This window comes from Bos grunniens, chromosome 4 (assembly GCF_055505025.1).
Source record: "Bos grunniens cultivar Pamir isolate PY7600 chromosome 4, Bosgru_T2T1.0, whole genome shotgun sequence".
Lineage (NCBI taxonomy): Eukaryota > Metazoa > Chordata > Mammalia > Artiodactyla > Bovidae > Bos > Bos grunniens.
This window is the reverse complement of record NC_141168.1, coordinates 56,175,130-56,187,513: the sequence shown is the minus strand read 5'-3', so window position 1 is coordinate 56,187,513 and position 12,384 is coordinate 56,175,130. Positions and strand designations below refer to the sequence as shown.

The 12,384-nt window shown below is 41.4% G+C and overlaps 2 protein-coding genes across 7 annotated transcripts in view; one reads left to right on the top strand and one right to left on the bottom strand.

Moving 5' to 3' along the window:
• Positions 1 to 1,641, bottom strand: part of AVL9 (AVL9 cell migration associated) — a 58,941-nt gene extending 57,300 nt beyond the window's left edge. For 3 of the 5 annotated variants that reach the window (XM_086396482.1, XM_086396484.1, XM_086396483.1), the window contains exon 1: positions 489 to 1,641. In XM_086396482.1, the coding sequence (XP_086252608.1) occupies positions 489 to 578 (90 nt within the window). In that variant the 5' untranslated portion in view covers positions 579 to 1,641. Of the gene's footprint in view, positions 1 to 255 lie in introns of all 5 variants that reach the window. The other 2 variants (XM_086396485.1, XM_086396486.1) reach the window with 2 other exon arrangements.
• Positions 1,642 to 5,536: 3,895 nt separating this feature from the next.
• Positions 5,537 to 8,608, top strand: LSM5 (LSM5 homolog, U6 small nuclear RNA and mRNA degradation associated). Of its 2 annotated transcripts, none has more exons than XM_086396480.1 (5): positions 5,537 to 5,597; positions 6,691 to 6,786; positions 7,062 to 7,089; positions 7,685 to 7,757; positions 8,351 to 8,608. In XM_086396480.1, exons 1-5 carry the CDS (start codon positions 5,552 to 5,554, stop codon positions 8,381 to 8,383), a joined length of 276 nt encoding a protein of 91 aa, XP_086252606.1. In that variant the 5' UTR covers positions 5,537 to 5,551; the 3' UTR covers positions 8,384 to 8,608. The 2 variants fall into 2 exon arrangements, with proteins under 2 accessions (XP_086252606.1, XP_086252607.1); XM_086396481.1 differs by having other exon boundaries at positions 5,537 to 5,875.
• Positions 8,609 to 12,384: the final 3,776 nt, after the last annotated feature.

The following is a 12,384-nucleotide window of genomic DNA, read 5'->3' as shown; positions in this document are numbered from 1 at the left end:
AAACAAAGGAAGTTGATTTTCCCACGGTGCCGCTTGTGCTTCGACCATCCTAAGGTACTCGTGCGGAAGCCCAGAGCTCATTACCTTGAAAACGCAGCCCAAGTGCTGATTTTTTTTTTCTAAGGGAATCCCACTAAAAGCAGACAACCAGAAAGTCAACGGAGACCGAGATGGATGAGGAAGAGAGTGGGCCGACCATCGATTCCTTCCTCTGACTCCACAGAAGAACCTAAATATCTACCAACCCCAACATACCGACACATAGCTCCTCCGCTGCTCAAGATACAATTTTCAGGGGGAGGGGAAAACAGGGAGCGTGCGGGGTGGGCTTCAGGTAAGGTGAGTGCGAGGATCAGGAGAGAGGAGTCAAGTTCAGGGGCGGAGGGCCGAGGGCACTGGAAGGTGGTCTGAGCCGAGCGGAACGGCGTGGGGGTCGGCGGCGCGCGAACGCCAGAACAGCCAGGGGCGGGCACAGGCCCCTTCCTCACCTGGCAGCCCTTCTTGTGATGAAAGCCGACCACTACGATGTGCAGGACGGGCCCCCGTGGGGGGCCATCGCCGCCCCGCCTGATCTCCATGGACGACCGCCGCGGGCCCGCACAACGATGACTTCAGCCACCGAGGGCGGCAAGCTCGGCGACCCCGCGATCCCCAGGAGGACGGCGAGAGGTGGATTTCAGGTGTCAGCGAGGGAGCCGCATGAGAGCCGCGAAGGGGGCCGGGAAGAGGCCGAGGATCCTGCAGCTCTGCACCGCCCCCCCGGGCCGCGGCCGCGCTTCCCTCATCCGCTTCCGCTGTTTCCGGGCTGTCACCTGATGCCGGGGCCGCCGCGGGCGAGGCGGGACTGGGAAGGACCGGGAGGGACCTGAGAGGGCTGGGCCTGATGGCGGGGCGGGGCCTGGGGAGCGGGGCGGGGGCGCTAGGTGGGCGGGGCTGAGGGCGGGGCCTGGTGGGGCCTCTGGGCACACCTGTCCCCAGTTCACCCCCCCGCTCTGTGCTACCTTCTCCCCCTTCCTCCTCTGTCCTTGCTTTTTCCTCCTTAACATCTCCGCCCCTACCCATCTCTTCCGTCAGTTTTTTCCTACCTTTTTCCCCCTTCATTTTCTGTGTATCCAATTCTTCCACCTCCTTCCCTTCGCCTCTCTGGCCTGGAGCCTTTATCCTTAAATTTTGATAACATGGAGACATATCGGTGCAGCTCTACATCTGTGTATTCAGCCTTTAAGTTACTTGCTTACCCAGAGTTTCTCTTTTGCTTCGTTCTGTGTTTTTTCCTTATTTAAATATTATGTATAGGAGTTTGGAAGCGTTTTAAGGCCTCATGCAGAATATCCTTGAAAATAAAGTAAATTTACAGGGAGACCTGTAAAAATGATTATTCTAGTCCTGATATTTTATTTTTTACTTTGTTGTGAAAGCGTTGGTTGCTCAGTCGTGTCAGACTCTTTGCGACACCATAGACTGTAGCCGGCCAGGCTCCTCTGTCCATGAAATTATCCAGGCAATACTGGAGTGGGTAGCCGTTCCCTTCTCCCGGTGATCTTCTCGACCCAGGGATTGAACCCAGGTCTCCTGCATTGTAGGCAGATTCTTAACTGTCTGAGCCACCAGGAAAGGCCAATTTAGTCCTGCTATTAAAAAAAAAAATTTTTTTTTCATTCTATCTTTCTGGGTTTAGTACTCTGATCAGCACAAAATACATGGAGTCAGTTATCATCAGAGGTTTTTATTTCCTTACTGATTGTACTAGTTGAATTAAAAAAGAAACTGAATCTCATTTTATGTCAATTTAAAGTGAATAGTGGAAATACTAGCAGATTTAACAAATCTTGTCCAGGGCAGTTTGAGGGTAGGTGCCTGCTTCAAATAGCATTCACAATCATTGCAATAACTAGTTGTGAAGTTTATCATTACAAGTTGCCCATCTCTTAGTTTAGACAACCTTAATAGTTGATGTTTTCCACTCTGGCCTTAAAATTTAAGGACCTGCATTCTAATCTAAGTATGGCTGGGAAAAACTGTATAATGGCAGCTCAGATGGTAAAGAATCTGCCTGCAATGCAGAAGACCTGGGTTCAGTCCCTGGATAGGGACCATACACTGTAGAAGGGAATGGCTACCCCCTCCAATATTCTTGTCTGGAGAATTCCATGGATAGAGGAGCCTTGAAGACTATTAACGTTGGTGAGGTCTCCAAAGAGTTGGACAGGACTGAGTGACTTTAACTTCCATTTTCTTCTTATTAATAGAACATAGTTTCTGTGATTCAGTAGAATTGTTTTAATGCTAATAATACTGTAGAAAAACTTCAAGTTGTTGCTACTATTTCTTTCTGTATTACAAAATTTTTGGCACTGACTCAGAACTGTGTGTGAAACTATAACATTCCCTGTATACAGAATATGTTACTCTTTTCTTCCATCTGCTTTGACATTTTCCACAATTAGCCTAGCTAAAATTGAAGTGAAATTGAACATTTTTTTAAAAAAGATGAAAGGTCAGGGCATCTTAGAACTCTATATCTATAATGAATGCCAACTGTTTACTTCATTGTGCAGGAGACCCCAGTGATAGCAGTATAAAATCTGTATCAGAACTTTCCTGGTGGTCCAGGGGCTCAATGCAGAGGGCCCGGGTTTGATCTCTGGTCAGGGAACTAGATCCCACATGCCACAGCTAAGAGTTTGTATGGCACATCTAAAGATCTCAAATGCCACAGATAAGGCCCAGCACAGCCATACTCCCCCAAATCTGTTACATTTTGCATGCTAGGGTCTCCAACTAAGATGAAATCATTTATTCCTGACCATTATTTGCCTAAATGTTTAAAAAATATGTCATTTAAAATAATGGTGTAAACAAGATATGTCACAGGGAAAATTGGGAGAGAAAGTAAGCAAGGGAATTTCTAAAAATTTTTCCATCTCTAATTATACAGACTGGTCCATTTAACAATTTAACAACTTTTACATTAGTTTTTAATGAGTTCTATTAATATAAAATACATTCATTAGTGACATTGTCTATAAGGACACATTGAGGGAAAATAGGAATTTCTCCTTTATTTTAAAAAGTGTTGGAAAGAACAAGATTGGAAATAGCAATTTGAGATAATGAAATACTTCCTTAATATTATTTTGAAAGGAAACATTTGCTTGTATTTTATGATGAAATTTATCTCCAGGGAAAAAATTAGAAATGTCTTTCTGAACATACAGTACATTGAAGAGCTTCTTGTAATTATGTGTTATGATAAATTATAAGTTCTAATTTATATCTACTCTGTAAGTAAGAACCAGGAGAAAAACCCTGAAGACAGAGCTATGATATGTTTTCAAATTCATTTGGAATTGGCCTGTTGTTTCTTTTAGTGTCTTGCCTCAGGAAAGAACTCAATAGAATAAAAACACCTCTTCCTGCAATCCCCATTAACTACTGTGTAAACAAATTGTATCTCCTTTTTCAGAGAATAAGACCTCCCTTATTCTTCATCAATAGTGCTGAATATTGCTAATGTTAATTTGGTTTCTGTAATGGAAAGCAAGATATTGACTTAAAGCTTATTTTCTTGAATTTTAAACTCTATCAGGTAGCAACAATGCCTTGAATTTGGTTCCTATTCACATTATGGTATAGTGAAAATGAAACAAGAATAGATAAAGGAAAAAAAAAATTGGGGGCATTACTTTGTCTTGCCAAAGAATGATGTGACAATTGACTACTTCAAGATCCCTGAAGTTAAAAGAGGACTTTTTGCTTTTCATATTAAATTTCACGTGCCTTGTACATAATGCTTGCTAGCTGTCTTTCTCCCCCATTTATCCTTTAGCTCTTATAAAGGCAGAAGATGTTGTAGCTCTGTTCTTTACACTATTTTATACTGAGCAAAATGCCAATGTTCCAACTAAAGTATTTGTTCGATGAATGAATGATTGGTGCTTTACAGCCATTGTGTGAATGAATGATGTTCTTCCTGGCCTCTCCTGCTTAAACTCTTTAGCTTTAAGCTCCTCAGATATAAACATAAAATCAGATCAGATCAGATCAGTTGCTCAGTCGTGTCAGACTCTTTGCGACCCCATGAATCGCAGCACGCCAGGCCTCCCTGTCCATCACCAACTCCCGGAGTTCACTGAGACTCAACATCCATCGAGTCAGCGATGCCATCCAGCCATCTCATCCTCTGTCGTCCCCTTCTCCTCCTGCCCCCAATCCCTCCCAGCATCAGAGTCTTTTCCAATGAGTCAACTCTTCACATGAGGTGGCTAAAGTACTGGAGTTTCAGCTTTAGCATCATTCTTTCCAAAGAAATCCCAGGGCTGATCTCCTTTAGAATGGACTGGTTGGATCTCCTTGCAGTCCAAGGGACTCTCAAGAGTCTTCTCCAACACCACAGTTCAAAAGCATCAATTCTTCGGCACTCAGCCTTCTTCACAGTCCAACTCTCACATCCATACATGACCACAGGAAAAACCATAGCCTTGACTAGACAGACCTTTGTTGGCAAAGTAATGTCTCTACTTTTGAATATGCTATCTAGGTTGGTCATAACTTTCCTTTCAAGGAGTAAGCGTCTTTTAATTTCAGGGCTGCAGTCACCATCTGTGGTGATTTTGGAGCCCAGAAAAATAAAGTCTGACACTGTTTCCACTGTTTCCCCATCTATTTCCCATAAAATAGACGAGTGCAAAAAATTTGTTCGCTTTTTCTTTTCAAAACAGATGCGTAAAAGCACCAAGGTTTCCTAAATGTGCTGTTATTAACATAGAGTGACATCTGGTGGTTGCCTGTTGGACTGTGGAAGAAATAGTGTATACAAAAAGTGTATAGCAGACTCCTAGATATTACAAGATTAAAAAGGACAGTTCAGTTCTGTCGCTCAGTCTTGTCGGACTCTTTGCGACCCCATGGACTGCAGCACACCAGGCTTCCCTGTCCATCACCAACTCCTGATAGTAGAAGATAGAAAACTGTAGAAATGGAAAAAATATAAAAAGTAGAATAGAAAAATAGAAAAAGAAAACGATAGTAGAAAATAGAAAACATACTTAAAATTTCCCCCTCGCCCAGAGGAGTTTTTAAAAAATGCTAGTTGTGGGTTTTCAAATCATCAAACTTTTAAAAGAAGCGGTAGATTTTTTTAACGAAAATCGCAACACAATCGGTGGCGGGAAAATCAAATTTATTGATACTGGTCGAAGAAAGATCCTGGGTTAATATGAGACACAGCTTGATAGGGGAAAATAAGACAGCACAAAGGCTTTCGTTTCGCAAAGTCTTCCGGATTAGAGAAATAACTTATTTATAATACCGGAGATCTCTAAAGTCTCTTGGAAGTTTGGAGAGGAGAGTTACCTGTGGAGAACCTAGAACGCTCAGTGAACAGAAACACTTTCTAGAATCTCACTGCAGGATAAAGTGGCTGGATCTCCTCAATCGCACTCTCGGCCTCAGATTGGTCGAGCCTGCCCGGGCAGGAAAAAAGCGGAAGCGCGCTCTTTCAAACTCGCCGTTCCGACGTCGCTAGAGGCAGGCCACTTCCGGCGTAGCCATGGCGGCTAACGCTACCACTAACCCGTCGCAGCTGCTTCCTCTAGGTAATCTTTGTCCTGTTGGGGAGCGGAGGCGAGGAGTTGAAAGTTAGGGTTGGGGCCGAAGAGCATCGCAGTCCCTGACCGAGTGTTAGAAAAGTGTAGCTTTCTCCGCCGCTCTCCTTTAGGCTCCAAGTCTCTGCGGCCTTAGGCCGCGCACGTCTCTTCGGCGTGGGGGGTCTTCTTAAGGCAGGGATTTTTGACTCCCCAAACCTTCACCGGACAGGTTCACTCTTGGTGAATGCGTCGTCGGCCGTCTTTGGTGTGCGCTCGCCTTTTTAATAGTGAGTAGCAGGCTCATTCCGCAACCGGGCTTTTAAACTACCCGGATTATATCCTGTCTGGCTGGTTTTTGAGTGAGGCACTTGGGTCTGGAACGAGCATTTAAAGAGGCCTCTGAAAACTAGCTCTTGTTACTCATTTATTCAGCAAACAATTACCGCGCATCTGTGCACTAGACACCGTGATTGGGCACTGTTCAACAAATTTAAATCACGGCCATTACCTTCAGATAGCATGCAAACCAGTGTAGGAGACAGGATACAGGGCAGACGCAGACTTAATGTCAAGGAGGAATCTCTGGTGAAGACAGTCTGCCTTTTTTTTTTTTTTTAATATTTTATATTTGAAGGGTTATCGGGTTAGTGGATGTAGCAGTGATTGTAAAGTGTTTTTGCTTCCTGGAACAAATTCTTCTGAATAACCAGTACGTTTCAGGCACTGTCCATTGGGGATACACTGATGAGTAAAAACCACCTCTCAGCTCTCTTTTAGCTTAGAGTCAAGAGGGGCGTTCATATGTTAATCAGATAACTAAAATAATATTAAAGCACAACCATGATAAATTGCTACAAAGGAGGGTTCAATGAAGAACAGGGAAAACTTTCCTGTTAATGGAATGACTGAACAGAGATCCGTAACATAAGGTCCAAAGTTTTGGAGTGAATACTTTGCCTGGTTTATCTTTTCACCATATGCACGTAGTAAGTGTCAGTAGGCACTCAAATATTTGTTAGTGTTATGAATGGGTAAACTAATCTTTTCTCTCTCTCGCCCCCCCCCCTCTTTTTTTTTTTTCTTTTAAAAAATATATCCGTAGAGCTTGTGGACAAGTGTATAGGGTCAAGAATTCACATTGTGATGAAGAGTGATAAGGAGATTGTTGGCACACTTCTGGGATTTGATGACTTTGTCAGTATCCTTTTAAAAGGTGGTTGTATGGGGTTTTCTTCAGATTTTTTAAAAAGAACTATAAACTATCAGTACTTACCGATTATTATAATAAAGTTTATTTTCTTGGAAATTGTGATAGTGTTTTAAGGGATGTGGTACTGAAAGATGAAGTTCCTTCCAGTTGCACGCAGCTTGCATTTGAGCCATTGTATTCAATGTTACAATTAAAACTGAACAAAGAAATAAGCCAGAGTAAATTTAATTTGGTATATTTATTTTCTTAACACCAAATTTCAGATATGGTATTGGAAGATGTCACTGAATTGTGAGTAGTGTTAAAAATTAAAGAATGCATAGGGGGAATCTCTGTGTTTGATTTAAGGCAGTTTTAGTGCTGTTGAGTCAGTAAAAGGATGTAGGAGAGCACACTGCCTGTTTGAATTATTCTAAAGAGAGAAAGTTTACCTACTGATGTTAGTAAAATTGGATTGGAGGATTATTACCGTAATGTAATTGTCACTAATTGCTAGGAAGTTAGTGGAGACAAAGGTTTAAGGTAAAAGATACTAAAAGCAGCCAGGGATATTAGGGCTCAGATCAAGTAAAGGAACTGATAATGAAAACATTTAATGTTTTAAATTAATTACAACTTATGTATATATATAGACATTTTGTTTCATATTTGATCTCCTTGGCAAGTTTCAGTTTTTTAGATGAAGATTACACTAGTGGATGTGGGTCTTAGGCCAGTCAGTCCACTCTGTTGCCTTTGGAGAATTGACATCATGAGGGGGATAACCTTGTCTCTGGAAAGTGTTTGTACAGTTCATTTACATATAGTAACTAACCTTTTGGCAGATCAGAATGTTGGCTTTGACTATCACTCTTTATCCTGACTTTTTGAAAATCTTTTTGTTTAGTGAAATCACACCAGAAGGAAGAAGAATTACTAAATTAGATCAAATTTTGCTAAATGGAAATAATATAACGATGGTAAGACAGTGACGGTCTTTTATTTAGACGTTAAGCCATCTTTGTGGGGCAGAGATTACAGAACTAACTTGCTTGACTCAATGTTCTTGGCCCAGCGGTGCTTATGATGGGAAGGGAATGCTCGGTTGATCAGGTTCTATGGCCTAACTGTTGAAGATGACATTAGGCCTAAGATTAGTTTGTTTATGCCTTTTATCGTATGTCTTTTAAAAATATTTTTTATTTGGCTGCATTGCGTCTTAGTTGCATCACGAAAGATCTTTACTTAGTTGCACCGTGTGGGATTCAGTTCCCTGACCAAGGATCAAACCTGGGCCCGCTGCATTGGGAGCATGGAGTCTTAGTCACTGCACCACCAGTGAAGTCCCTGCTTGTGCTTTTTAATCATTTATTTTACCAAGAATTATTGTTGAAACATTAAATCACTAAGTATTAATTTGATACTGTTGGAATTGTAAACAGAGGTGACATGGGGAAAATGGGAATATGAGGGAGAGGCAAAGACTGATCAATGACCAGTCAGTGAGCTCTCAGTAGGGGTTTTTAGATCATGTAGTACTAAACTAAGTATTAAACTTTTTCCTCCTTTGCAGCTGGTTCCTGGAGGAGAAGGACCTGAAGTATGAATGGATTTCCTTGACGTATGCTAGGTTCTGTTTTGTTTCATAATGACAACAAAGTAGAATTTTTTTTTAACCTTTTAATATTTGTATTCTGTGAAGCCAAGTTTCCCGTTAAAGGGAAATGCTTTGAAGATGCATTGTAAATGCCCATTTTTGTAAGTTAATCATGGTTATATTGGGAAAAGAACAGTTGTTCTTTGAAGACAAAAATAAACATGTTTTTGTTAACTGTCATTTTATTTATTATACTGCACTAGCCAGTGAAACAAAGCTTGTAGTTAGTTTCACTCACTTTCCTGTCACTTTATGTTTATTTGTGTTCTCATCTACATGACATTCGATTCTCAAACAAAAAGATGAGCCTTGATTTTGAACAGGTACATTTAAAAAACTAGAAATGATTGTTTACAAAACTCATTGCAGACTCTGATGCTTTGAAATGATAATTTTTTTTTTTTTACTGAACTCAAATTCATTAACTCCTATTAAACAAGCAGCATACCCAGATAATATATGTACATTGTAGACATGTAAAGTGAAAAGGAAAATATTAATCACACTTTGTTGTATATCCTCTTAGACTTCAGTACACTCTGTACATTTTTTTAAAACTTCCTAAATGTACTGTTTTGTTGCCTCCATTTAAGACTTTTTTGAATTTAAATGGTGAGAAAATTTCTATGTCAGATATTTTGGCAACATTAATGTGGGCAAAGTATTAAATGGTTTTACCATAACTTATTTAGCCTATTCTTTATTACTGGTCACAGTAGTCCTAACTAAATCTTTATACAGTTTTAGTTTTCTTAGAATAAATTCAGAAATTTGTATGGTCAGTTTGGTATATATTTACCTTACATGGTAAGGTCAATGGTAGATATTGTCAATTGCCAACAAAAGTTTATGCCAGCCTCACATTGTAGTTTTTCTTAGTGTGTGTGCTCAGTTGTGTCCGACTCTCTGTGACCCCATGTGCTATAGCCCACCAGGTTCCTCCATCTATGGGATTTTCCAGGCAAGAATACTTCAGTGGGTTGTGCTTCCCTGCACCAGGGGATCTTCCCGACCCAGGGATCGAACTTGCATCTCTTGCACTGGCAGGCAGATTCTTTATAACTGAGCCACCTGGGAAGCCGTTTTTCATAGTACCCATCACATACTTATCAACACTGGCTGTGTTCCATTTTTTCCCCTCTTTGCCATTGTGATAGGCAAAATCTGGTATATTTAATTTTTTTAAATTAATGTTGAACTCATTTGTATTTTGTGAGTTATATGAGGTTTTTGCCATTGGGATACTGTTCTTACTAATCTGTAAGAATTCTTAATAGGTTACTCCTAATGCATTTTACAGTAACTTCCCCAGTTTGTAGTTTGCCTCTTGGTACTTTTTTTGAATAATTTTTGTGTTGGCCTTGTCCTTAATGGTTTTTATCTATGATTAGAACCATATGATTATATATATATATATATATTTTTTAGTGCTTTATTATATTTTGTTTCATTTCAATCTTGAATCCATCTTCAGTTTCAGTGTTTCCAAATGGTAAAAGGACCTAACTTTACTTTCCAAAAAACAAAGCACTGATTTGTGTGTTTTTTTCACTTTCATGGTGTAAACACTCCTGCTTGGCTGGTTTCAAGCTGCCGTGGGTTTAATAGCTGGCTTGCAAACTTTGCATAGATTTAACAGTAGGTTCTTAGGAGTCTGTTATTCCATTCCACTACTTGCGACCCTTGTTGGAAGGAGAGGAGGCAATACTTTCCATCCTATTATTTTTCCCTTTGGAGGGAACATAAATGAAGTAATGCCATCCTCTTTCTACCCTTTTACTTGATATCCGGCAGGAGCTAGGTGGTTGGTCATGCTCATTTGTTTGCTCCTGGGAGTTAGTAGCCCGAAGGGAGCACATGTTCTTAATTCCAACATGCTACGAGTTCTAGAGAAATGTGACCTCACAAAGGGAGGCCTCCAGTTATCTAGTCTGTGGCAAGCAGATTGGTTTTACTTCTGGGTTTCAGTGACGGGAAGTCCACTTGCCTACAGATGAAGTATGTCTCTTAATCTAGTCTTTAGCTGTAATACCGATGGTCTGACTCCCATCTGCTTATACTTTTGTCTTACATTGCAATTCTTTTAGAATGGATACTGTTGTAAATAAGGGTTTCTTAACCTCAGTGCTACTGACATTTTTGTCTGGATAATTCTTAGCAGCATGCGCGGTCCTGTGCATTGTAGGCTCCATTAGATGCCAGTAGTATCCTTCTCTGCTCCTCCCAGGGAAATGGCTCCAAATATCCCCTGAGGGCAAAACAATCGCAGTGGGTAAGAACCACTGTTATATATAATAAGAACTCTATTTATTTGGCTCTCTAAAATCCCTCAGAATTTAGTGCATGGGCAAGGAATATTGATTGGATCTAGAGGGGTAAAAATTGGGGAGAAAATGTGATTGAAGATTCTGGCAGAGTAAAAGAGGTGATTTTAAGCTGAAATGATGTGAAAGGATTTTCACTTTGGCACTCTGCTGGTGAATGGCTGTTTTTATACAGGTGTTTTCATTTCTGTGGTGGCCGGGCAGTATATGCTGGGCTCTGTAGTGAAGGTGGGGCCTTAGCAGAAAAGGCTGAAGCTATGCTGGCATTGGTGACTTAGGTCAGTTTGCCTTAGACTTCGGTTTCAAAACTGGTATGACAAGTCAGAATGACTTGGAGAGCTACTATAGGACACAGGCCCAGGCTTACTGAAATAGGACAGGGCCTTTGGCCTTTGCATTTTACCAAGTTCGTAAATTCTCCAGGTAGTTGTGTTCCTCACCAAAGCCTGACTCACTGCCTTAGGTGTAGCTTTTTAAGGCAGATGTGACTGAAGCAGAGACTTAATTATAGAGATAAGACTGGGTATATAGATCTTTTATACATTAGTGGAGAGAATAGTATTTGCTGCATTTAAAGTGAAAGACAGGGACTTCCCTGGTGGTCCAGTGGTTAAGGATCCTCCTGCCAGTGCCGGGGATATACATGAATTCAGTGCTTGGTCCAGGAAGATCCCACATGCAGCAGAGCAACTAAGCCCATGCCACAGCTACTGAAGCCTGCGTGCCCTACAACCCATGCTGCATGACCAGAGGAGTCACTGCAATGAGAGAGTAGTAACCCCTGCTTGCTGATAACTAGAGAAAACCCACCTGAGCAGTGGAGACCCAGTGCAGCCAGACAAATAATAATATTTTAGAAAAAGATCCTGTTTTTTAAAAAACTGCTCAAGGCAGCTAAGTTCTTTGTCATGCACAGTCCTGATGCGGAGAGCTGACTCATTTGGAAAAGACCCTGATGTTACGAAGGATTGAGGGCAGGAGGAGAAGGGGATGATAGGATGAGATGGCTGGGTGGCATCACCGACTCGATGGACATGAGTTTGGGTAAATTCTGGGAGTTGGTGATGACAGGGAGGCCTGGCGTGCTGCGGTCCATGGGGTCGCAAAGAGTCAGACAGGACTGAGTGACTGACTGAGGAGGTCAGGGATTTAAGGCTAGCAGGTCCTCTTATCTAGAGTAAGATAAACTAAAGCTAAGTTGGAGGATCGTGCCAGGGGTATTTATTCTTGGTTTCCTCGACAGCGAGGTATTTCTGGTTAGTGCAGGCTGACAGGTTTTGGTTTGTGACATGAGCTGGGTCACTGAGGAGGCCTCCATTTTGTGGATCCCAAGATGAAGTTACCTTTGTCAAGAGTTACATGGGGGTTTCTAAGAGCAGTTTTAACTGTAGCTTTTCTAGATTTCATTAAGAGTACCCTTATCCTCTCAGTTCTCCCTTCTGGTACTTACTTAGCACTGTGCCTGGCGTGATAATTGTTGACTGGTTACTTCTGCAGGGAGTAATGTTAAGTTGAACATTGAACATTCCATATCACCTGGAAATTTAATGTACTTGTTCTTTGGTAAGAGGAAATAGCAAGTTGGTTAGAGGTAGAGTAGAAATTTAATAACTCCTGAAACAGAGA